We start from the raw sequence: 24,321 nt of genomic DNA, 5'->3' as shown, positions 1-24,321 counted from the left end.
GCTCATGATTATCCTGATGTGTGTGGCCATGCCAAACTTCATACTGAAAGCAAATAGGTGAAATTATACAAAGATATTTGAAGTCAAACAGTTTTTATATACAGCACATAAGCATAATTTTGAACTTTTGAAAAGTATTTTTCTTTTTTATGCAATTTTAATGCAATAAGTCTTTGAACTTATGTCACAATGTTAATTGAATTAGAACACAGTACAATCAACATTAACATAGTCAGCTGTTAAAATTGTTGGTTTTAGAAAAACTCATGATCATGTCATTCTCGCAAAAACCTTGTATTACAATAGCACGCTCCCAGTCAATCTACAAAAATGTGAAGTTTTTGTTGATTAGGACAGGAGTCCCTTTCCCTCCCATCTTCCTCAGCTCTACTTCTGTAAAGGCACCAGATCATCGATTTTCTCTTCCCCCTCTAACCTCTTCTCCATGCGGATGAGCAGCTTGACCCCGTCCACCACGAGCTGCGTGAACCCCACCTCGTCCAAGCCGATTGTCTGGGCATTACTGATGTTATACACTTCACTGCAGTCTAAGGAGAAAGAGGTAAGAACTTCAGTTATTTCGACCATATTAAAGTAGGGTATGTAAGGACTTGCTTGTCAATTTGGAGGAAATTATAGCAGTATATTTTTTTATCCTTGTAAAAAAACTAAAATAATTTAAAGTAACTAACTTATAGCATATGTAGATACTATATACACACACATTATACAATACATGACTTAAAGTATGTGGACACCTGTTCGTCAAACATTTTATTCCAAAATCGTGGGCATTGATGTGGACTTGGTCCTCCCCTTTGCAGCTGTAACAGCCTCTTCACTTCTGGGAGGGCTTTCCACTAGATGTTGGAACATTTCTGCAGGGACTTGCTTCCATTCACCCACGAGAGAATTAGTAAGGTTGGGCACATATGTTGGGTAATTAGGCCTGGATGAATGTTAAAATTCATCCCAAAGGTGTTCGATGGGGTTGAAATCAGGGCTCTGTGCAGGCCAGTCAAGTTCTTCCATGCCGATCTCGACAAAACATTTCTGTATGGACCTCACTTTGTGCATGGTGGCATTGTCAAGCTGGAACAGGAAAGGGCCTTCCCCAAACTGTTGCCACAAAGTAGGAAGCACAGAATTGTTCTAGAATGCCATTGTATGCTGGAGTAGCATTTCCCTTCACTGGAACTGAAACATGAAAAACAGCCCAAGACCATTATTCCTCCTCTACCAAACTTTACAGTTGGCACTATGCATTGGTGAGTTCACCTGGCATCCGAAAAGCCAGATTTGTCCTTCGGGCTGCCAGATGGTGAAGTGTGACTCATTATTCTAGAGAACGTGTTTCCACTGCTCCAGAGTCCAATGGCGGCAAGCTTTACACCACTCCAGCCGACGCTTGGCATTGCGCATGGTGATCATAGGCTTGTGAACGGCTGCTCAGCAATGGAAACCCATTTCATGAAGCTCCTGACGAACAGTTCTTGTGCTGACGTTGCTTCCATAGGCAGTTTGGAACTCGGTAGTGAATGTTGCAACTGAGGACAGATGATTTTTATGCGCTTCAGCACTCGGCGGTCCCATTCTGTGAGCTTGTTTCCACTTCACAATAACAGCACTTGGTTGACTGGGGCATCTCTAGCAGGGCTGAAATTTGACGAACTGACATGTTGGACAGGTGCCATTCTATGAGGGTGCCACGTTGAAAGTCAGAGCTCTTCAGTAAGCCCATTCTCCTGTTTGTCTATGGAGATTGCATGGTTATGTGCTCGATTTTATACACCTGTCAGCAACGGGTGAAGCTGAAATAGCCGCATCCACTAATTTGAAGGGACGTCCACATACTTTTGTGTGTATGTAGTGTATATTACACCTAGAGTTATACTCATCAGAATATCTAGAAGAATGATTCATGACCTATATATGTTTTGCCAATTGTACAAAAACTCTGTCAAATGTGCCAAGGAAGTGCTGAAATTCAGAATAGATAGATTTTTTACTCAAATTAGTTTTCACTAAAACAATTTCAGCCCGTCCATGTGCATTACCGGTGTTGTCCATGCGGAGGCGCAGTCTCCTGAGGACGTCTTCCAGACGTTTGTGTCTGGGCAGGTGTTGCAGCTTGACACGAACGCTAGCCCTCAGGCCGGTCCCCACATCTGCTGGAGAGCTCACTACCCATCCAAGCTGCTGCTTCCAGATGAATGGGTGCCTCAGTTTTTTGTACAGTGCCTCCAACTGGACAACAAGAGACGGTCATAGCTCATTAGTTTTGCCCCATTAAATTTCTATTAGCAGACTTGTTTTTTTTCACCACCACAGAAGTTTGGATTGGACATCCATACTAGAGGACGACCGATTTAATCGGAATGAATGATTTTAATTAGGGCCGATTTTCAAGTAATCTGCATTTTTGGACACCAATCATGGTCGATTACATTGCACTCCACGAGGAGACTGCGTGACAGGCTGACTACCTGTTATGCGAGTGCAGCAAGGAGCAAAGGTAAGGTGCTAGCTAGCATTAAACGTATGTTATAAAAAACAATCACTCTTAACATAATCACTAGTTAACTACACATTGCTGATGATATTACTAGTTTATCTAGCTTGTCCTGTGTTGCATATAATTGATGCGGTGCCTGTTAATTTATCATTGAATCAGCCAAACGAGTGATTTAACAAGCGCATTCGCGAAAAAAGCACTGTCGTTGCACCAATGTGAACCTAAACATCAACGCCTTTCTTAAAATCAATACACAAGTATATATTTTTAAACCTGCATTTTTAGTTAATATTGCCTGCTAACGTGAATTTCTTTTAACTAAGGAAATTGTGTCACTTCTCTTGCGTTCTGTGCAACAGAGTCATGGTATATGCAGCAGTTTGGGCCGCCTGGCTCGTTGCAAACTGTGAAGGCTATTTCTTCCTAACAAAGACAGCCAACTTCGCTAAACGGGGGATGATTTAACAAAAGCGCATTTGCGAAAATATCATCATCGTTGCACAAATCTCTTTCTTAAAATCAAGACACAGAAGTATATATTTTTAAACCTGCATATTTAGTTGAAAGAAATTCATGTCAGCAGGCAATATTAAACTAGGGATATTGTGTCACTTCTCTTGCGTTCATTGCCAGCAGAGTCAGGGTATATGCAACAGTTTGGGCCTCCTGGCTCGTTGCGAACTAATTTGCCAGAATTTTACGTAATTATGATGTAACATTGAAGGTTGTGCAATGTAACATCAATATTTAGACTTAGGGATGCCAACCGTTAGATTAAATACGGAACGGTTCCGTATTTCACTGAAAGAATAAACGTTATTTTCAAAATGATAGTTTCTGCATTTGACCATATTAATGACCTAAGGCTCGTATTTCTGTGTGTTATTATGTTATAATTAAGTCCATGATTTGATATTTGATAGAGCAGTCTGACTGAGCTGTGGTAGGCAGCAGCAGGCTTGTAAGCATTCATTCAAACAGCACTTTTGTACATTTGCCAGCAGCTCTTCACTGTGCTTCAAGCATTGCGCTGTTTATGGCTTCAAGCCTAACAACTCCCGAGATTAGGCTGGTGTAACCAATGTGAAATGGCTAGCTAGTTAGCGGGGTGTGCGCTAATACCATTTCAATCGGTGACGTCACACGCTCTGAGACCTTGAAGTAGTTGTTCCCCTTGCTCTGCAAGGGCCGCGGCTTTTGTGGAGCGATGGGTAATGATGCTTCGAAGGTGGTTGTTGTCGATGTGTCCCTGGTTCGAGCCCAGGTAGGGGCGAGGAGAGGGACGGAAGCTATACTGTTACACTGGCAATACTAAAGTGCCTATAAGAACATCCAATAGTCAAAGGTATATGAAATGCAAATGGTATAGAGGGAAATAGTCCTATAATTCCTATAACAACTACAACCTAAAACGTCTTACCTTGGAATATTGAAGACTCATGTTAAAGGAACCACCAGCTTTCATATGTTCTGAGCAAGGAACTTAAACGTTAGCTTTTTTACATGGCACATATTGCACTTTTACTTCTTCAACACTTTGTTTTTGCATTATTTAAACCAAATTGAACATGTTTCATTATTTATTTGAGGCTAAATTGATTTGATGTATTATATTAAGTTTTAAAAAGTGTTCATTCAGTATTGTTGTAATTGTCATTATTACAAATAAATAAATAAATACAACTTTTAAAAATCGGCAGATTAATCGGTATCGGCTTTTTTTGGTCTTCCAATAATCGGTATCGTTATCGGCGTTGAAAATCTTAATTGGTTGACCTCTAATCCATACCACTTTCATACTATCATGCTGACCCAAACTATATGCTAGCGCATTAGAGCTTAGTTCGGACGTGGCTCAGAAGTATGAAAAGGGTCAAAGTTTGGTGGTAGGAATCAGAAATTCAAATGGCCTATGGCTAAGCGTAGTCTTACTGAATGTGCAATATCGCTAACCAGTACAGCAGTCAGAAACATGGTTGAATTAAACACCTTCTTGCTATGCTGGAACAAAAGCCTGTACACTCGTGTACAACCTGTGCTTCTTTAGATCCAGAATTGCCGAACACTGCCTTAAAGTGGGACTGATAGCATGTTAACTACTTTGCAGATACGAAACAGACTATCCTAATATCAGTCAAAAAAATAAAATTCCCAGTTTATGCCACAAAAGCAACTTTATAAGAGGTTGGGTTCTAAATATACTTAAATATCCAAATGAAATGTAATTGCTGAAATATACTTAAAAGTAAATAAATACTTCAATAAATAAAAGTAAATCAATTCTGTATATTAAGCAAAGCAGATGGCATCATTTTCTTGTTTAAAACATTAACAGATAGCCAGGACTAGAATCAACACCCATTTACAAATTATGCATTTGTATTTACTGAGTTCTCCAGATATGAAGCAGTAGGGATGTCCACATGTTCTCTTGACAAGTGCATGAATTGGACCATTTTCCAGTCCTGCTAAGCATTCAAAATGTAACGAGTACTTTTGGGTGTCAGGGAAAATGTATGGAGTAAAAAGTACATTATTTTCTTTAGGAATGTAGTTACTTTTTAGACAACCTTTACTTAAAGTACAATTATTATTTTTTAAATGACAAAAGTAGTACTTTAAAGTATTACAACACTGTGCATGGTTAATATAATTGACCAATACTTTTCTTGGTTGTGCCAAAAATATTGCTATCAGGTTGTAAATCAGAGCTAGCCTGGTACAATGTTTGCTGCCTCCATTCGGGATGCACTGTTTCAGTTTCAATGGCTCATTTATTTATTTTTACAAAAATGGGCGAATGTAACTAAGGCTGGGAATGACCATACAATCAAACTAGCAAGGGCAAGGATCACATCAGTCATAACGTGGCTAATAGGCTAGCGTATCTATACTGAACTAAGATATTAACGCTACATGCTACAATTTCAACTATTTTACTGAGTTACAGTTCATATAAGGAAATGTGTCAATTTAAATGAATTAAGTAGGCCCTAATCTATTGATTTCACATGACTGGACAGGGGCGCAGTGATGGGTGAGCCTGGGAGGGAATAGGCCCACCCACTGGGGGGCCAGGCTCAGCCAATCAGAATTAGGTTTTCCCCACACAAGGGATTTATTACAGACAGAAGTATTCTTAAATTTCCCACCGGTGAAGAAGCCGGATGTGGAGTTTCTGGGCTGGCATGGCTACACGTGGTCTGCGGTTGTGAGGCCGGTTGGACGTACTGCCAAATTTTATAAAACTGTCAATTAAATTCTCTAGCAACTGCTCTGGTGGACATTCCTGCAGTCAGCAACTTGAGACATCTGTGACATTGTGTGACAAACTGCACATTTTAGTGGCCTTTTATTGTCCCCAGCACAAGGTACACCTGTGTAATGATCATGCTGTTTAATCAGCTTCTTAATATGTCACACCTGTCAGGTGGATGTATTATCTTGGCAAAGGAGAAATGCTCAATAACAGGGATGTAAAGGCATTTGTGCACAAAATCTGAGACAAATAAGCTTTTTGAGCTATGGAACATTCCTGGCATCTTTTATTTCAGCTGATGAAACATGGAACCAACACTTTACATGTTGCGTTTATATTTTTGTTCAGTATATTTATGTAGCAAGCTAAGATTACGGAGCCTAACGTTAGCTAGATAGCTAGCTAGGAGGATGTCATGTCATTGGCGGAGTGAGTGACTGACTGACTTTGCCCCCTCCGTATCGTTTTTCGGTGCCTATACACAGCTAGAGATGCAGGTATCATTTGGTTAGCTAGCAAGAACTTAAACGACTGTTATTCAGTTAACATATCTTTTGCGTTCGCAAATTCACTCTGGCTTTTTTTATCTACTCCGATTTCAGAGCACTCGGCTATGTCCCAGAGCGCAGAATGGCTGATGAATTTACGAATGCGCAATATCCGCTCAATATGATCGGTGTCTGTAAACAGGCGGAGAAAATAATTACACAGCTAGAACAATGAGACAGATATTTCACTTGATGTATAAATGTGAGGCATCCGCTTGACGTTTCCATCCATTAACAAATGCTAGTTAAAGGAAGCCCCGTCGCAGGCAGTGGGAGAAGATGGAACAAGATGGATTTCTTTCCAAATTGCGTTATTGCACTTCGCAGGCTAGGTGTTCCCTAAGGAAAATATGCTGGAGTGCTTGAATATGAGCTCGCTAGCCCGTGCTTGACTTCATTTGTTTCCATTTGAAACGACCAAACTGTGGTTTATTTTGATTTAGTTATAACAGTCTTTGGTAATAGTTAGTCACGAACGCTCTGGATAACATGTAAAGCGCATAACCAGCTCTGCGAGGGCGAATAAAATGGTCAGACTAGATCTGATTGGCTTTGGCGCATCGGTCTGCGTAGACTCTTGTCCTGGACGAGACGTATGTTTTTATTAGGTTGTATTTGCGTAGACTGGTCCTGGACGAGACAGATGTTTTTATTAGGTTGTATTTACTGCAGTGTCTCTTCATAGTCCAAGCGCTCGGCCGCGTTCCCAATCAATGTTGCTGTAGCATTTTCACAAATGCCTTAGTATACATATTTCCCAAACTTAAATCATTTATGAAAAATGGGAAATGACTTTGTCTAAGTGGTTTCATGAATTGGTGTGTGTAAAATCTCTAGAATTACCTATGTTTACCATTGATGTTAAATGGCATTATACATATCCTTGTAATTCCGATTATAACTATTTTATTAACATTATTATTCTCTTGGCCAAATATTATATTCACAAATGTAAATGGGGTGGAACAATTCCTAATTTTGTAGGTTTTTTTTCATTGAACTGTTACAATTGTATAAATCCCTGAAACTTAAGTTGGAAAAGTTATTAGAAGTAATGTCTCTGTTAATGTTAATGTCACACATTAATGATGTCCTGAATTTTTTTATTTTTGGGATCGGGTTCGCCTGGTGTTCTATTTTAAAAATGTCATTGTATTCACTGGAATGTCCCTGTATTGATGTGTAATAATGTTATTATTGTTGCAATATAAACTAAATTAAAACAATAAGAATAAAAAAGTGCTCGCTTAAAAAACTCATATTCGTCCTCTGTGTTTTATGAACTGATTTTAATACGATTTCATGTTGCTAAAATGCTGTCAGTTCCACTTTCAGGTAATCATGCAATCAGGATCTGTGTCTTCCGAGGGGACCAACCTTAAGGATGTTGACACAGATACATTGGAAGGCCTCTGCGATGTTGGCGTCATCTCGCGTGGTCACCAATCTGAGGTGGTCGTCAATGTTGACCCATACCACCAGGGTCCCGTCTTTACTGATCCTGCAGAGTGGTAATGGTCATCACAACAGTATCAGTGTTCAATGGACTTACAGGGACATTCCTTGCATCTAGAGTGCTGTTATGAATGTGAGAGTAGTTCGATATAGCCTCGTCCCTCAGCCATATACTAAAACAAGTGGTGTGCTACTGTTTTGCTGGAAACATATCTTTAATCTGTTAGAAGGCCCATCGTGTAATGGCACCATCTAACTGGGTTGTACTGTTTGTACATTTTGAGTAATATTGATTAATCACAGGACCTGGGTCGAGCTGCTGGGTTTGTGACACCATGATATTTTTTGTTGCTTCTTTAAAATGGTTTGAATAATATGGGGTTTATTTAAACAGATATTCATGATTTCCTCCTATACTTACAAGAAGAGTGCACTGCCTCACTTCTCCACTAGATTAGTAACGAACTGTTAAAGGCAAAACAGGCCGTAGAGCAGTTGTTTTTACTTCTCCATCCAGTTTACAACTACTGTGGACTAAAAGGCAAAACAGACCCTAGAGCAGTTATTGCAACATTAACGTGTGAACATTACATTATATTTACGTATTTTTCATTGCACAAAGAATATTAGTGCATAAAAAAGGTAAACAACACACACAATACATGATTTAGGTTGTAAAGAAGGGAACATGCCAGTGGCACTTAAAGAGCAGCACTGACCATACAGCTCTGGAGTCAGGCCAGTCACGGGCCACCCCGTTCCTCAACTGGGAAAGGGAAGGGGCTCCCACGGTCACTCCCTTGTCGTCTTTGTCTTGTGACAGTTCTGCCCTTGAGTACAGCTTCCCTGGCAACTCCTCTGCCAATTGGTCCAGAGCTGGAAGAAGTGTCAATCAATCATGTTTGCTATAGGTCTGAATGGTTAGTGCAGGGATGCTCTGCTCCATTCTTCGATGACAGCAGTTCTGCAGATTTTTGTCCTTGCCTTTTAGCTAGTGACTGATTTCTATTTGGGCCATTCGGTAACATCAATTTGGTGAAGCGAAAACCAGCCGAGCTGTGGAACTCGGCCTTGAGCTGTGGAACTCGGCCTTGAGCTGTGCACTCCTGAAATAGTGTATCCTCCTTCTGACTCCATGTATACATACAATGTTACTTGAAACTACTGTGTGAGAAGGAGCATTGATTGCTTTTGCTTGGTGTTCTCAAGATTATTAAAATTGATAGCAGCCCTCATATTCATTGTTATTCTTTAAATGTAAATGAATAGCCTAAAACATATCAACTTAAACTGCTGGAGTTAATGAGCTCAATTACATTTGGTTTTAATTGCCGTTGAGGATAAAGCATCACACTGTATCAGATTTTTGGTCAATTCCACAAATTACATTTTAATTCTGTTCTCGCTCCCTGTAAACTCCATTGAATTAAATTCAAATTCCAGGTCAGTCTTTGAATTCAGAGAAAGTTCAATTCCTCTGAATTCCAATGTTCGGTCAATTCCAGTAATTGAATTCCCAATTCAATATTATCCCCAACAATTCTATTTCTAATTTATGTCACTGTTCAGACAGCCTAGCTATACTGTAAATATAGGAATAGATGTTGAAATTACTAAAAACAAATCCTACAGTACATTTTTGATACTCTGTACATTAATTCCATTAACTGGGAAATGTAGGAATATTGAATTTCAATCTAAAAGATGTTTTTACAATTCCAATTTAATTCCAATTAAAAATATATTTATTTCAATTCCATAACTTGAAGATTTAAAAATGTGAATTTAATTCAAAGTGAATTATCCACTTCCTGACTGAATTCAATAATTTAAATAGAATTTAAATTAAATTGGAATTGACATCAAACCTGCACTGTATGTAATATTTGTGCTATGTTGTTACTGTAGATCAGAGCACGCAGTACCTTTCTTGGCCAGCATGAAGAGCTGTCTACGTTCTCCCCGGCTGCAGTGTGTCGGAAAGCCGAAGTCATCCACACTGCGCACCACACTCACCTCGCAGCTCAAGGCGTAATCACGGTCAAAATCATCACCTCCCTACGCACACACACGGAGTATACATTAATCAGCCAGCCATACACACACACACACACACACACACACACACACACACACACACACACACACACACACACACACACACACACACACACACACACACACACACACACACACAGAGCGAACAAGCCATAAATGGCGAACAATAAATGCATTTAAACACATTTAAGTATTTACACATCTGATACAGATGTACTGGATAACACTATTGGAATGTTATGCCACAATGCCCTACATACAGTGTCTTGCAAGTATTCATCCCCCTTGGCATTTTTATGATTTTGTAGCATTACAAACTGTAATTTAAATAGATTTTTATTTGGATTTCCTGTAATGGATTTACACAAAATAGTCCAAATTGGTGAAATGAAATGGAAAAAATAACATGATTAAAATTCTACAAAATAAAAAACTGAAAACTGCGTGCATATGTATTCACCTCCTTTGGTATGAAGCCCCTAAATAAGATCTGGTGCAACCAATTACCTTCAGAAGTCACAATTAGTTAAATAAAGTCCACCTGTCTGCAATCTGAGTGTCACATGATCTGTCACATGATCTCAGTACAAATACACCTGTTCTGAAAGGCCCCGGAGTCTGCAACACCACTAAGCAAGCGGCACCATAAAGACCAAGGAGTTCTCCAACCGGGTCAGGTACAAAGTTGTGGAGAAGTACAGATCAGGGTTGGGTTCTAAAAAAATATCTGACATTTTGAACATCCCACAGAGCACCATTTCAATCCATGATTAAAAAATGGAAAGAATATGGCACCAAAACAAACCTGCCAAGATAGCAGGTTTGACCAGGCAAGGAGGGCATTAATCAGAGGCAACAAAGAGACTAAAGATAAACCTGAAGGGGCTGCAAAGCTCCACAGCAGTGATTTGAGTATCTGTCCATAGGACCACTTTAAGCCGTACACTCCACAGAGCTGGGCTTTACGGAAGAGTGGACAGAAAAAAGTCATTGCTTAAAGAAAAAATGTATCAAACCCGTTTGTTTGGTGGTCGCCAAAAGGCATGTGGGAGACTCCCCAAACATATGGAAGAAGGTACTCATGTTAGATGAGACTAAAATGGATCTTTTTGGCCATCAAGAAAACGCTATGTCTGACGCAAACCCAACACCTCTCATTACCCCAAGAACACCAGGTTTTTCATCGGCAGGGACTGGGAAACAGGTTTCCCTCAAGAATTTCCCTGTATTTAGCGCCATCCATCATTCCTTCAATTCTGACCAATCTTCCAGTGATTTGAGACTGGGACGGTGGTTCACCTTCCAACAGGACAATGACCATAAGCATACTGCGAAAGCAACACAAGTGTTTTAAGGGGAAACATTTAAATATATTGGAATGGTCAAAGCCTAGACCTAAATCCAATTTAGAATCTGTTGTATGACTTAAAGTACACCAGAGGAACCCATCCAACTTGAAAAAGCTGGAGCAGTTTGCCTTGAATCTGCAAAAATCCCAGTAGCAAGATGTACCAAGCTTATAGAGACATACCCCCAAGAGACTTACAGCTGTAACTGCTGCAAAAGGTGGCTCAACAAAGTATTGACTTTGGGGGGGTGAACAGTTATGCACGCTCAAGTTTTTAAAAAATGGTAGAATTTCATGTATGTTTCACAATAACAAAATATTTTTTATCTTCAAAGTGGTAGGCATGTTGTGTAAAATAAAATGATTACAACCCAACCCCCCCCAAATAATTAATATATATTTTAATTCCAAGTTGTACGGGAACAAAATAGGAAAAATGCCAAGGGGGGTGAATACTTTCGCAAGCCCCTGTAGTTGTCATAAACATTACTGAGATCTTGACATAACATATATCAACAGGTTTTATGACATGTCAAATCACACATCTTTGGTAGAGGTCTGTTATGAAGTGTGGCACACTGAAATCGTGTGAATAGTCCAAGCGATATGTGGCAAATGTTCACTTTTTCATAAAAGCATGAAACGTTATAGTTGGGATTATGATGAAACCTTCAAATGCAACTTTTTTTAACAATATTTTAAATTTTGTTATGTGAAATGGAGATACACTTATAAGACCAGACTCTGTGTCCACGCTACAGTACCTTTAAGTTGTCATGATTAAAGTCACTCTCCTGTAACTTGCTGATCTTGTGGTTTTGGTAGGCCTCAATGACCCGATCAAAGAAGTCACAGAAGAGGATGTACGACTGGCCGTCACCAGCCACACAACCCACAGACATGGGTCCATGAAGCTCCCCTGTAGGACGGTACAGGAACAGTATACACACATATCGTAAGTAAACACTCATACACTAGAGTCACACATTGTAAAGCAGCAGCAGATATTTTGGATTAAACTCGGTGTTAGGACATTGTCTTAGTATTTTTTTAAGTGGGTGGCTAACATTATAATACATATATACATCTGCTCAAAAAAATAAAGGCAACACTTACACAACACAATGTAACTCCAAATCAATCACACTTCTGTGAAATCAAACTGTCCACTTAGGAAGCAACACTGATTGACAATAAATTTCACATGCTGTTGTGCAAACGGAATAGACAACAGGTGGAAATTATAGGCAATTAGCAAGACACCCCCAATAAAGGAGTGGTTCTGCAGGTGGTGACCACAGACCACTTCTCAGTTCCTATGCTTCCTGGCTGATGTTTTGGTCACCTTTGAATGCTAGCGGTGCTTTCACTCTAGTGGTAGCATGAGACGGAGTCTACAACCCACACAAGTGGCTCAGGTAGTGCAGCTCATCCAGGATGGCACATCAATGCGAGCTGTGGCAAGAAGGTTTGCTGGGTCTGTCAGCATAGTGTCTAGAGCATGGAGGCGCTACCAGGAGACAGGCAGGTACAGGAGACGTGGAGGAGGCTGTAGGAGGGCAACAACCCGGCAGCAGGACCGCTACCTCCGCCTTTGTGCAAGGAGGAGCAGGAGAAGCACTATCAGAGCCCTGCAAAATGACCTCCAGCAGGCCACAAATGTGCATGTGTCTGCTCAAACGGTCAGTAACAGACTCCATGATGGTGGTATGGGCCCGACGTCCACAGGTGGGGGTTGTGCTTACAGCCCAACACCGTGCAGGACGTTTGGCATTTGCAAGAGAACATCAAGATTAGCAAATTTGCCACTGGCGTCCTGTGCTCTTCACAGATGAAAGCAGGTTCACACTGAGCACATGTGACAGAGTCTGGAGACGCCGTGGAGAACGTTCTTCTGCCAGCAACATCCTCCAGCTTGACCGGTTTGGTGGTGGGTCAGTCATGGTGTGGGGTGGCATTTCGCACAGCCCTCCATGTGCTCGCCAGAGGTAGCCTGACTGCCATTAGGTACCGAGATGAGATCCTCAGACCCCTTGTGAGACCATATGCTGGTGCGGTTGGCCCTGGGTTCCTCCTAATGCAAGATGATGCTAGACCTCATGTGGCTGGAGTGTGTCAGCAGTTCCTGCAAGAGGAAGGCATTAATGCTCTGGACTGGCCTGCCTGTTCCCCAGACCTGAATCCAATTGAGCACATCTGGGACATCATGTCTCGCTCCATCCATCATCGCCACGTTGCACCACAGGCTGTCCAGGAGTTGGCGGATGCTTTAGTCCAGGTATGGGAGGAGATCCCTCAGGAGACCATCCGCCACCTCATCAGGAGCAGACCAAGGCGTTGTAGGGAGGTCATACAGGCACGTGGAGGCCACACACACTACTGAGCCTCATTTCGACTTGTTTTAAGGACATTACATCAAAGTTGGATCAGCCTGTAGTGTGGTTTTCCATTTTAATTTTGAGTGTGACTCCAAATCCAGATCCTCCATGGGTTGATAAATTTGATTTCCATTGATCATTTTTGTGTGATTTTGTTGTCAGCACATTCAACTATGTAAAGAAAAAAGTATTTAATAAAAATATTTCATTCATTCAGATCTAGCATGTGTTATTTTAGTGTTCCCTTTATTTTTTTTGAGCAGTGTATATATACATACAAAAATATATATATATACATACATACTTACATATAAAAATACATACATACAAAAATAAATACATATACATAAATATATACATACATATACACATATATACATATAAGTGTGTGTGTGTATATATTATACATATATATACACATATGTATGTATGTATGTATGTATACATACAGATATATATACATACATATATACATGTGTATATATATATATATATGTGTATATATATATGTGTGTATATATATATATATATATGTGTATATGTGTGTATATATATATATATGTGTATATGTGTGTATATGTATATATATATATATATATATGTATATATGTGTGTATATGTATGTGTATATGTGTGTATATATGTGTGTATATGTATGTATGTATGTATATATGTATGTATGTGTATATGTATATGTATATGTATATATATGTGCGTATATGTATATATATATACATACATATGTATGTGTATGTATATGTGTGTATGTATATATATATATATATATATGTGTGTGTGTGTGTGTGTATATATATACACATATATATTTATACACATATATATATACACACACACATATATATATATACATACATACATACATACATACCTGGCATCCTTTCACTCCCTCCTCTCTACATTTTCCTCCTCTGTCTCTGCTGCTAAAGCCACTTTCTACCACTCTAAATTCCAAGCATCTGCCTCTAACCCTAGGAAGCTCTTTGCCACCTTCTCCTCCCTCCTGAATCCTCCTCCCCCTCCCCCCCCCTCCTCCCTCTCTGCAGATGACTTCGTCAACCATTTTGAAAAGAAGGTCGACGACATCCGATCCTCGTTTGCTAAGTCAAACGACACCGCTGGTTCTGCTCAAACTGCCCTACCCTGTGCTCTGACCTCTTTCTCCCCTCTCTCTCCAGATGAAATCTCGCTTCTTGTGACGGCCGGCCGCCCAACAACCTGCCCGCTTGACCCTATCCCTCCTCTCTTCTCCAGACCATTTCCGGAGACCTTCTCCTTACCTCACCTCGCTCATCAACTCATCCCTGACCGCTGGCTACGTCCCTTCCGTCTTCAAGAGAGCGAGAGTTGCACCCCTTCTGAAAAAACCTACACTCGATCCCTCCGATGTCAACAACTACAGACCAGTATCCCTTCTTTCTTTTTCTCCAAAACTCTTGAACGTGCCGTCCTTGGCCAGCTCTCCCGCTATCTCTCTCAGAATGACCTTCTTGATCCAAATCAGTCAGGTTTCAAGACTAGTCATTCAACTGAGACTGCTCTTCTCTGTATCACGGAGGCGCTCCGCACTGCTAAAGCTAACTCTCTCTCCTCTGCTCTCATCCTTCTAGACCTATCGGCTGCCTTCGATACTGTGAACCATCAGATCCTCCTCTCCACCCTCTCCGAGCTGGGCATCTCCGGCGCGGCCCACGCTTGGATTGCGTCCTACCTGACAGGTCGCTCCTACCAGGTGGCGTGGCGAGAATCTGTCTCCTCGCCACGCGCTCTCACCACTGGTGTTCCCCAGGGCTCTGTTCTAGGCCCTCTCCTATTCTCGCTATACACCAAGTCACTTGGCTCTGTCATAACCTCACATGGTCTCTCCTATCATTGCTATGCAGACGACACACAATTAATCTTCTCCTTTCCCCCTTCTGATGACCAGGTGGCGAATCGCATCTCTGCATGTCTGGCAGACTATCAGTGTGGATGACGGATCACCACCTCAAGCTGAACCTCGGCAAGACGGAGCTGCTCTTCCTCCCGGGGAAGGACTGCCCGTTCCATGATCTCGCCATCACGGTTGACAACTCCATTGTGTCCTCCTCCCAGAGCGCTAAGAACCTTGGCGTGATCCTGGACAACACCCTGTCGTTCTCAACTAACATCAAGACGGTGGCCCGTTCCTGTAGGTTCATGCTCTACAACATCCGCAGAGTACGACCCTGCCTCACACAGGAAGCGGCGCAGGTCCTAATCCAGGCACTTGTCATCTCCCGTCTGATTACTGCAACTCGCTGTTGGCTGGTCTCCCTGCCTGTGCCATTAAACCCCAACAACTCATCCAGAACGCCGCAGCCCGTCTGGTGTTCAACCTTCCCAAGTTCTCTCACGTCACCCCCGCTCCTCCGCTCTCTCCACTGGCTTCCAGTTGAAGCTCGCATCCGCTACAAGACCATGGTGCTTGCCTACGGAGCTGTGAGGGGAACGGCACCGCAGTACCTCCAGGCTCTGATCAGGCCCTACACCCAAACAAGGGCACTGCGTTCATCCACCTCTGGCCTGCTCGCCTCCCTACCACTGAGGAAGTACAGTTCCCGCTCAGCCCAGTCAAAACTGTTCGCTGCTCTGGCCCCCAATGGTGGAACAAACTCCCTCACGACGCCAGGACAGCGGAGTCAATCACCACCTTCCGGAGACACCTGAAACCCCACCTCTTCAAGGAATACCTAGGATAGGATAAAACAATCCTTCTCACCCCCCTTAAATGATTTAGATGCACTATTGTAAAGTGGCTGTTCCACTGATGTCAGAAGGTGAATTCACCAATTTGTAAGTCGCTCTGGATAAGAGCGTCTGCTAAATGACTTAAATGTAAATGTATATATGTGTGTATATATATGTATATATATATGTATATATATATATGTGTGTATATATATGTATATATATGTGTGTATATATATATATGTATATATATGTGTGTATATATATGTGTGTATATATATGTATATATATGTGTGTATATATATGTATATATATGTGTATATATATGTGTGTATATATATGTATATATATGTGTGTATATATATGTATATATATGTGTGTATATATATGTATATATATGTGTGTATATATATGTATATATATGTGTGTATATATATGTATATATATATATGTGTGTGTATATATGTGTGTGTGTATATATGTGTGTGTGTATATATGTATATATGTATATATGTGTGTGTATATGTATATATGTGTGTGTATATATATATATATGTGTGTGTATATATATATATGTGTGTGTATATATATATATGTGTGTGTATATATATATATATATATGTGTGTATATATATATACATATGTGTGTATATATATATGTATATGTGTGTATATATATATATATGTATATATATATATATATATATATATATATATATGTATATGTGTGTGTGTGTGTGTGTGTGTATATGTGTACATATATATATGTGTGTATATATGTGTGTATATATATGTGTGTATATATATATATGTGTGTATATATATATATGTGTATATATATATATATGTGTGTATATATATATATATGTGTGTATATATATATGTGTGTATATATATATATATATATGTGTGTATATATATATATATATATGTGTATATTTATATATGTGTATATGTGTACATATATATATGTGTATATATATATATATGTGTGTGTGTGTGTGTGTGTGTGTGTATATACAGTGGGGAGAACAAGTATTTGATACACTGCCGATTTTGCAGGTTTTCCTAGTTACAAAGCATGTAGAGGTCCGTAATTTTTATCGTAGGTACACTTTATCTAAAACAACTATCCAGAAAATCACATGGTATGATTTTTGAGTAATTAATTTGCATTTTATTGCATGACATAAGTATTTGATCACCTACCAACCAGTAAGAATTCCGGCTCTCACCGACCTGTTAGTTTTTCTTTAAGAAGCCCTCCTGTTCTCCACTCATTACCTGTATTAACTGCACCTGTTTGAACTCATTACCTGTATAAAAGAAACCTGTCCACACACTCAATCTAACAGACTCCAACCTCTCCACAATGGCCAAGACCAGAGAGCTGTGTAAGGACATCAGGGTAAAATTGTAGACCTGCTCAAGGCTGGGATGGGCTACATGACAACAGTCAAGCAGCTTGGTGAGGAGGCAACAACTGTTGGCGCAATTATTAGAACATGGAAGAAGTTCAAGATGACGGTCAATCACCCTCGGTCTAGGGCTCCATGCAAGATCTCACCTCGTGGGGCATCAATGATCATGAGGAAGGTGAGGGATCAGCTCAGAACTACACGGCAGTGCCTGGTCAATGACCTGAAGAGCGCTGGGACCACAGTCTCAAAGAAAACCATTAGTAACACACTACGCCGCCATGGATTAAAATCCTGCAGCGCACGCAAGGTCCCCCTGCTCAAGCCAGCGCATGTCCAGGCCCGTCTGAAGTTTGCCAATGACCATCTGGATGATCCAGAGGAGGAATGGGAGAAGGTCATGTGGGCTGATGAGACAAAAATAGAGCTTTTTGGTCTAAACTCCACTCGCCGTGTTTGGAGGAAGAAGAAGGATGAGTACAACCCCAAGAACATCATCCCAACTGTGAAACATGGAGGTGGAAACATCATTCTTTGGGTATGCTTTTCTGCAAAGGGGACAGGACGACCGCACCGTATCGAGGGGAAGTTGGATGGATGGGGCCATGTATCGCGAGATCTTAGCCAACAACCTCCTTCCCTCAGTAAGAGCATTGAAGATGGGTCGTGGCTGGGTCTTCCAGCATGACAATGACCCGAAACACACAGCTAGGGCAGCTAAGGAGTGCCTCCTTATGAAGCATCTCAAGGTCCTGGAGTGGCCTAGCCAGTCTCCTGACCTGAACCCAATAGAACATCTTTGGAGGGAGCTGAAAGTCTGTATTATCCAGCGAAAGCCCCGAAACCTGAAGGATCTGGAGAAGGTCTGTATGGGGGAGTGGCCCAAAATCCCTGCTGCAGTTTGTGCAAACCTGGTCAAGAACTACAGGAAACGTATGATCTCTGTAATTGCAAACACAGGTCTCTGTACCAAATATTAAGCTATGCTTTTATGATGTATCAAATACATATGTCATGCAATAAAATGCAAATGAATTACTTAAAAATCATACAATGTGATTTTCTGGATTTTCTGGACAGTTGAAGTGTACCTGGGATAAAACATTACAGACCTCTACATGCTTTGTAAGTAGGAAAACCTGCAAAATCAGCAGTGTATCAAATACTTGTTCTCCCCACTGTGTGTGTGTGTGTGTATATATATATATATATCTCACACACAAACATTTTGCCTGCGACGAGGTGGAGACTTAAAGTATGTTATGATTCCCTAGCACAGTAACCACACACACCCTTAACCTAACCTTTACCCCTAATTCTTTGTTTTTTTGCTGAAAACAAACAGGATTGAGTACTGTGCTATACTGTACATAGTACTAGTACTACCAGTGTAGGAAGTGATAGATTGTATATATACTATACCATATACTACTCTATCACTTCCTACACTGGTGGTACTAGTACTATGTACAGTATAGCACAGTCTTCAACCCCCTTTGTTTTCAGCACATACCGATCTAGCAACAAGCGTTCCCTATAGATCGCGTAATGCCTGTTGACTTCACCTGGTTCCTCGAGGCCCGGGCGTATGACATCATCAAAGATGACCCCACTCTGGGTGGCACGGTTGAACTGGCGAGCATACAGTTTTGGAGTCAGGATGCTCGCCATACACGTGTAGTTGTATTTTAGGTTAGGGAACTCCTCTTCAGGGGAACCTCTCTTCAGGTTGAACAGGGACATGGGGTCTGTAGGGACCAAGGTCTGGGCGGATAGGATGTGGTCAGACGGGAAAATAGAAATGGAATAGAGTATAAACGTTATTGGCCTTGAAGGCCGTTTGTCTAGAACATACCAGTAGACTACATAGAATAGCATGAGAATTTCAATTAATAAATGGAAATGCATACACTAAGGCCCATATTGGCCTACACATAATGATGCAGACCAATACCATACAAATAAACGAGTTCTAAGGTAACCTCATCCCCAGGTTATTGCACACAGTGCATATATGTAAGTGTGGTACATCAACAATTCAAAGTTGACCTTAGTGGGAGTGACCATAGAATTCTATGGGAGTGAGGATTTGTCATGGGGTATTGTGTGTCGATGGGTGAGAGCAAAAAGTCGATTTAATCCATTTTGAATTCAAGCTATAGCACAACAAAATGTGGAATAATACTTTCTGGGGGCACTGTTAAGGCTTCCCAGCCAAAACAGTTCAGAAGAGTTTGTGCATATATTATGACGACATTTTGTGACTCTTATGTTCTTTTTGGACTTTTTTTGTTCGGTTTTTTGGCTGTTTGGGCACACAAAGTGTTTTCTCAAGGCAAGCCGAAGTCGGTAGCCGAAGTCTACTCTGCGTCTGTTATTGGTTAACAGCATGGATTCTTTAATAGTAGGTGTCATTCAATGAGAGACAACTGATTTTCATTCACATTTTTTCACTTGAGAAATACTGGACCAAACATCTTAGACACAACATTGCACGCTTAAGATGTCCTCTGCAAAAATGTCAAAATTTATGACAGATTTCTTGAGTTATCGTAGATGAATTCGGACTATTTTGAGTAAGTGTATACTGGCTACGGTATCTCAAAATGGACAAACAGTATTATTGCCACTTTTTTCTCATTTTCAACCGAAGGTCTTTCAAGGGAGTATTCTGGCACACTTGCTCGGTTCGTCACGAAATGCGTTCATAATATATACACAAACTGTTCCAAACTGTTTCGGCTGGGCAGCATGCTGACGCCTTTAATTAACTCTCCACCGTCGAGAACGATAGAGGCCTCTAGTGGCCAAAAGGCTGATTTGGCATGGGTTGCGCCACTTTAAAGTAGTCGACTGGGTGGGATTCCTATGAATTGTTGCCTCGGGTGCTGCCCATGCTGTCACAGATGCGCTATAATGTCAAAGATATAAAGTCCTCTATTTAAATTTTTACAATGACAACATACAGTATCTTGGGATTTTCCTGGTGGATTTTCAGTTCATGAATTAAATTCTAATTGAGTTCATTGTTTAACCGGACCCTTGGTAGGTTTCAAGAGGGCACACAACAGAAAATGTTTCAACACAATTTTGCAATGGAAACCTAATGAGCGTTTTTTGGGGGCCAGGTAATCCCTCCCTGTTTCAGTACGTCGTCTTCCATTCGATGCCTAATGAACATGACGCTGGTCTTGACTTTGCCTTGTTGTCTGACCAGATGTTTGAAAACACACTCGGAATTGCAAGGCTGCGATGGCTTTCGTCCACATAGCTTAGTCCTTAGTTACCCTGCACAGTAGGAATATAGAACATCAAGCCTTGCCAGACAGTGAATTAGATTGGATCAAAACAGTTCCCAAAAGTATTACCTCGAGATGGGGCCTGTACTTTGCTTCCAAAGAGTACGTGATGGGGGCTGTAAGAGAAGTTTTACATCAGGAATGCAGTACAGTGGCATTTTATATTCTTAATCTCCAATCAAAATCATAACGCAAAGGAATTGAAGGTGTGAGCTCTAGCAAGTTCTATTAGTTGCCCGGCTGAAAATGCCTCTCAGCCATATGCAGAACTGTAGCCTGTGTGTGTAGGGAAAAACAACTTGCCAATTGCAGTCATTTTGTTATTTTCGTTTTGACAATGTGAAAGAGTATGCACGCATGCCACAAAATGGTGGCGTCACTTACGTTTGATCTTCCACATCTCGTCAAATGAGAACGACTTTGGTGTCTGGCAGTCTGGACTTCGTGGCCTGGGTATAGGGTGGTAGTGGAGGTGATAGTATGGTCCCAACTCTACTCTCAACACTGAACAAAAGAGCTAAGAATAGCCGCGTAGTCTCGTCATCCCCAGTTTTGACTGTCCCACCTGACACGCTCATCTTTACAAAGTGGTGGGACGGTCGCCGGTGTCATGTTGCATGGCCCTAACAATGTCAGTCTTTTTATAACCCAATGTAAATTAGCACTGCTAGGATGTGGTGGTTGGTGGATGGGTGTTTACTCAAACGTAGAGTTGACTTTGGACAGGCACACCATAGCAGTGAATGGAGAGTGAATGGTGCTCAATGGAAGAATCCTGATTTGGAGGAGGTTCCCCCAGGGCTCGATGTTTAGTCAAAGTTACTGACAGGTAGCCTCGTCACAGATCATTGTGCTATCATGTCAACTACATGTCAGCACTATTGTAAAGTGGCTGTTCCACTGGATGTCAGAAGGTGAATTCACCAATTTGTAAGTCGCTCTGGATAAGAGCGTCTGCTAAATGACTTAAATGTAATGTAATGTAACTCCATATTTGGCATGACAATGAGTGGCAAGAAATTTGACCTGAAGCATAGAAAAATCTGGGACCAGACTAAATGATCACTGGTGAATTTGATATATTTCTAAAGAAAGTGTAAATAACTTTTTAAAGGTGCAATCTGCAATATGTACAGCTGATGGTAATTTCAATGAGTGATGATACCCACTGATGACATTTTTCCAACCATGTCCAGCCACCAAAAAGCAGGGCTGCCATATAGCTGACAAAAAAAATGAAATAGAATCAGGGATTGTGCCTTTGATAGACCATTAAGAGAAGTTTCAAAATACAGAGTGGCTGCAGATCCAAATTCTCTTGAACCATTTTCCCTACAACTAAATCCAAAGCTTCTGCGCATGTGTGGGATTTTCTAATTTACGCAGTCTCTCTGCTTTACTTGTTAAATTAATTAATAGCCCAGAGAACTGGCTACTTTGGCAAATTTCTGTGATGAATTGAGAATTCTGCTTGTTAAATCCAGACTGAATCACGTAATGATATTTTTCTATATATCAGAGCCGAACATAATAGCATATGTTACTGAAGACAAAAAACACCTAATTTCTTATGAGATTTAGGATGATTGTGAGAATGGTAACATTTTTCTCTCGTGGCCGAAACCCAACAGCGCGCCACTAGGCAAAATGTGTTTTGATTGAAACAAAACCCAGGTGTGCTACAGTTTAACACCATCTGCTCTAAAATTCGCTCCCTATACATAATTCAAATGAAACACTGTACTTCGAAACAACACTGTGTACAATTCAAGAAGATCTAATGCGTATTCCCATGAAACTGAATAAGATCAAATGGTTGGCATGCAGAAGCTGCATTTGCATTTCAAAGGTCACCCTCCCTTCGAGAAATGTGAACGGAGGGGGACCACAAAAATTTGTGCTTAAAGTAGAGGTAAAGAAACAGGGCCAGAACATGATTCGTATCTCCAAGGGGGCGGTTTCCCTGGGATCTGCAGCCTCAGCCAACAAAATATGCAGCCAAACATTATACATTTATTTATTAACAGCCTTTATTGAATAAAGAGAACAGTTGTTTTTAATGCAAAAATAAAATCTATATCAACTTTAGCTTTCTGTGACAACAATACACACATTTACACTCATAAAGACTGTTTGGAAGTTAAACTGTGATATGCGGATCTGACGCGGCTGTGACGGTAAAATCATTAGTTCCAATAGAGTAAGGAATGCGTATTTATGTATTAAATCGTAGATTCCAAAAGGCTTTATACGTCTTTCCTGTAAACCATCACAGACTATTATTGTTTCAAATATTATTGTTTCAAATATTGTTGTAGTTTAATAATTGTTCACGTTTCATGTCCAAATCATCCTAAAGTGTCTGAAAATGCTTATGTAGCTCAACTGAGTTAAACTGTACGATTTGGAACAGGAAAAATGCTGATATACGGGATTGTTCTTGGGTCACACATACTAAAAAGTTAGCATTTAGAGACCGTGGCCAGGGACACTAAAACAAAGCAGGATTGCTGTATTCCCTTGTCTGAAGATAAGGAAACCAATAATGAGGTTAAACTATCCATTTAAAGGGGAAATCCACGTAACAAAACAGTCTGCCTGGAGAAATGTAACCACTTATATACACTGCTCCAAAAAATTATTGGGAACACTTAAACAACACAATGTAACTCCAAGTCAATCACACTTCTGTGAAATCAAACTGTCCACTTCGGAAGCAACACTGATTGACAATACATTTCACATGCTGTTGTACAAATGGAATAGACAACAGGTGGAAATTATAGACAATTAGCAAGACACCCCCAATAAAGGAGTGGTTCTGTAGGTGGTGACCACTGACCACTTCTCAGTTCATATGCTTCCTGGCTGATGTTTTGGTCAATTTTGAATGCTGGCGGTGCGTTCACTCTAGGGGAAGCATGTGACAGTGTCTACAACCCACACATGTAGCTCAGGTAGTGCAGCTCATCCAGGATGGCACAACAATGCGAGCTGTGGCAAGAAGGTTTGCTGTGTCTGTCAGCGTAGTGTCCAGAGCATGGAGGCGCTACCAGGAGACGGGCCAGTACATCAGGAGACGTGGAGGAGGCCATAGGAGGGCAACAACCCAGCAGCAGGACCGCTACCTCCGCCTTTGTGCAAGGAGGAGCAGGAGGAGCACTGCCAGAGCCCTGCAAAATGGCCTCCAGCAGGCCACAAATGTGCATGTGTCTGCTCAAACAGTCAGAAACAGACTCCATGAGGGTGGTATGAGGGCACCAAGATTGGCAAATTCGCCACGGGCGCCCTGTGCTCTTCACAGATGAAAGCAGGT

General features: G+C 40.9%; 1 protein-coding gene across 1 annotated transcript; it reads right to left on the bottom strand.

The window, feature by feature from the left end:
- Nucleotides 1-276: 276 nt before the first annotated feature.
- zgc:172076 lies at nucleotides 277-21,502 on the bottom strand. The gene is made up of 9 exons (XM_064945982.1): nucleotides 21,390-21,502; nucleotides 21,075-21,121; nucleotides 19,272-19,470; nucleotides 11,948-12,102; nucleotides 9,703-9,835; nucleotides 8,497-8,653; nucleotides 7,700-7,823; nucleotides 2,058-2,247; nucleotides 277-548 (listed from the first exon to the last, which is right to left on the bottom strand). The coding sequence occupies exons 1-9, from the start codon at nucleotides 21,403-21,405 to the stop codon at nucleotides 388-390; spliced, it is 1,182 nt and encodes a 393-aa protein (XP_064802054.1). The 5' UTR covers nucleotides 21,406-21,502; the 3' UTR covers nucleotides 277-387.
- Nucleotides 21,503-24,321: the final 2,819 nt, after the last annotated feature.

Source organism: Oncorhynchus masou, chromosome 4 (assembly GCF_036934945.1).
Source record: "Oncorhynchus masou masou isolate Uvic2021 chromosome 4, UVic_Omas_1.1, whole genome shotgun sequence".
Classification (NCBI taxonomy): domain Eukaryota; kingdom Metazoa; phylum Chordata; class Actinopteri; order Salmoniformes; family Salmonidae; genus Oncorhynchus; species Oncorhynchus masou.
This window is presented reverse-complemented; position numbering and strand designations above follow the sequence as displayed.

Coding starts and splice junctions, on each gene's coding strand:
- zgc:172076 (XM_064945982.1), bottom strand. Junction 12,103..19,271: donor CCCGGGCCTCGAGGAACCAG/GTGAAGTCAACA, acceptor ACCGTCCTACAG/GGGAGCTTCATGGACCCATG. Junction 8,654..9,702: donor CTTCATGCTGGCCAAGAAAG/GTACTGCGTGCT, acceptor CACTTCTTCCAG/CTCTGGACCAATTGGCAGAG.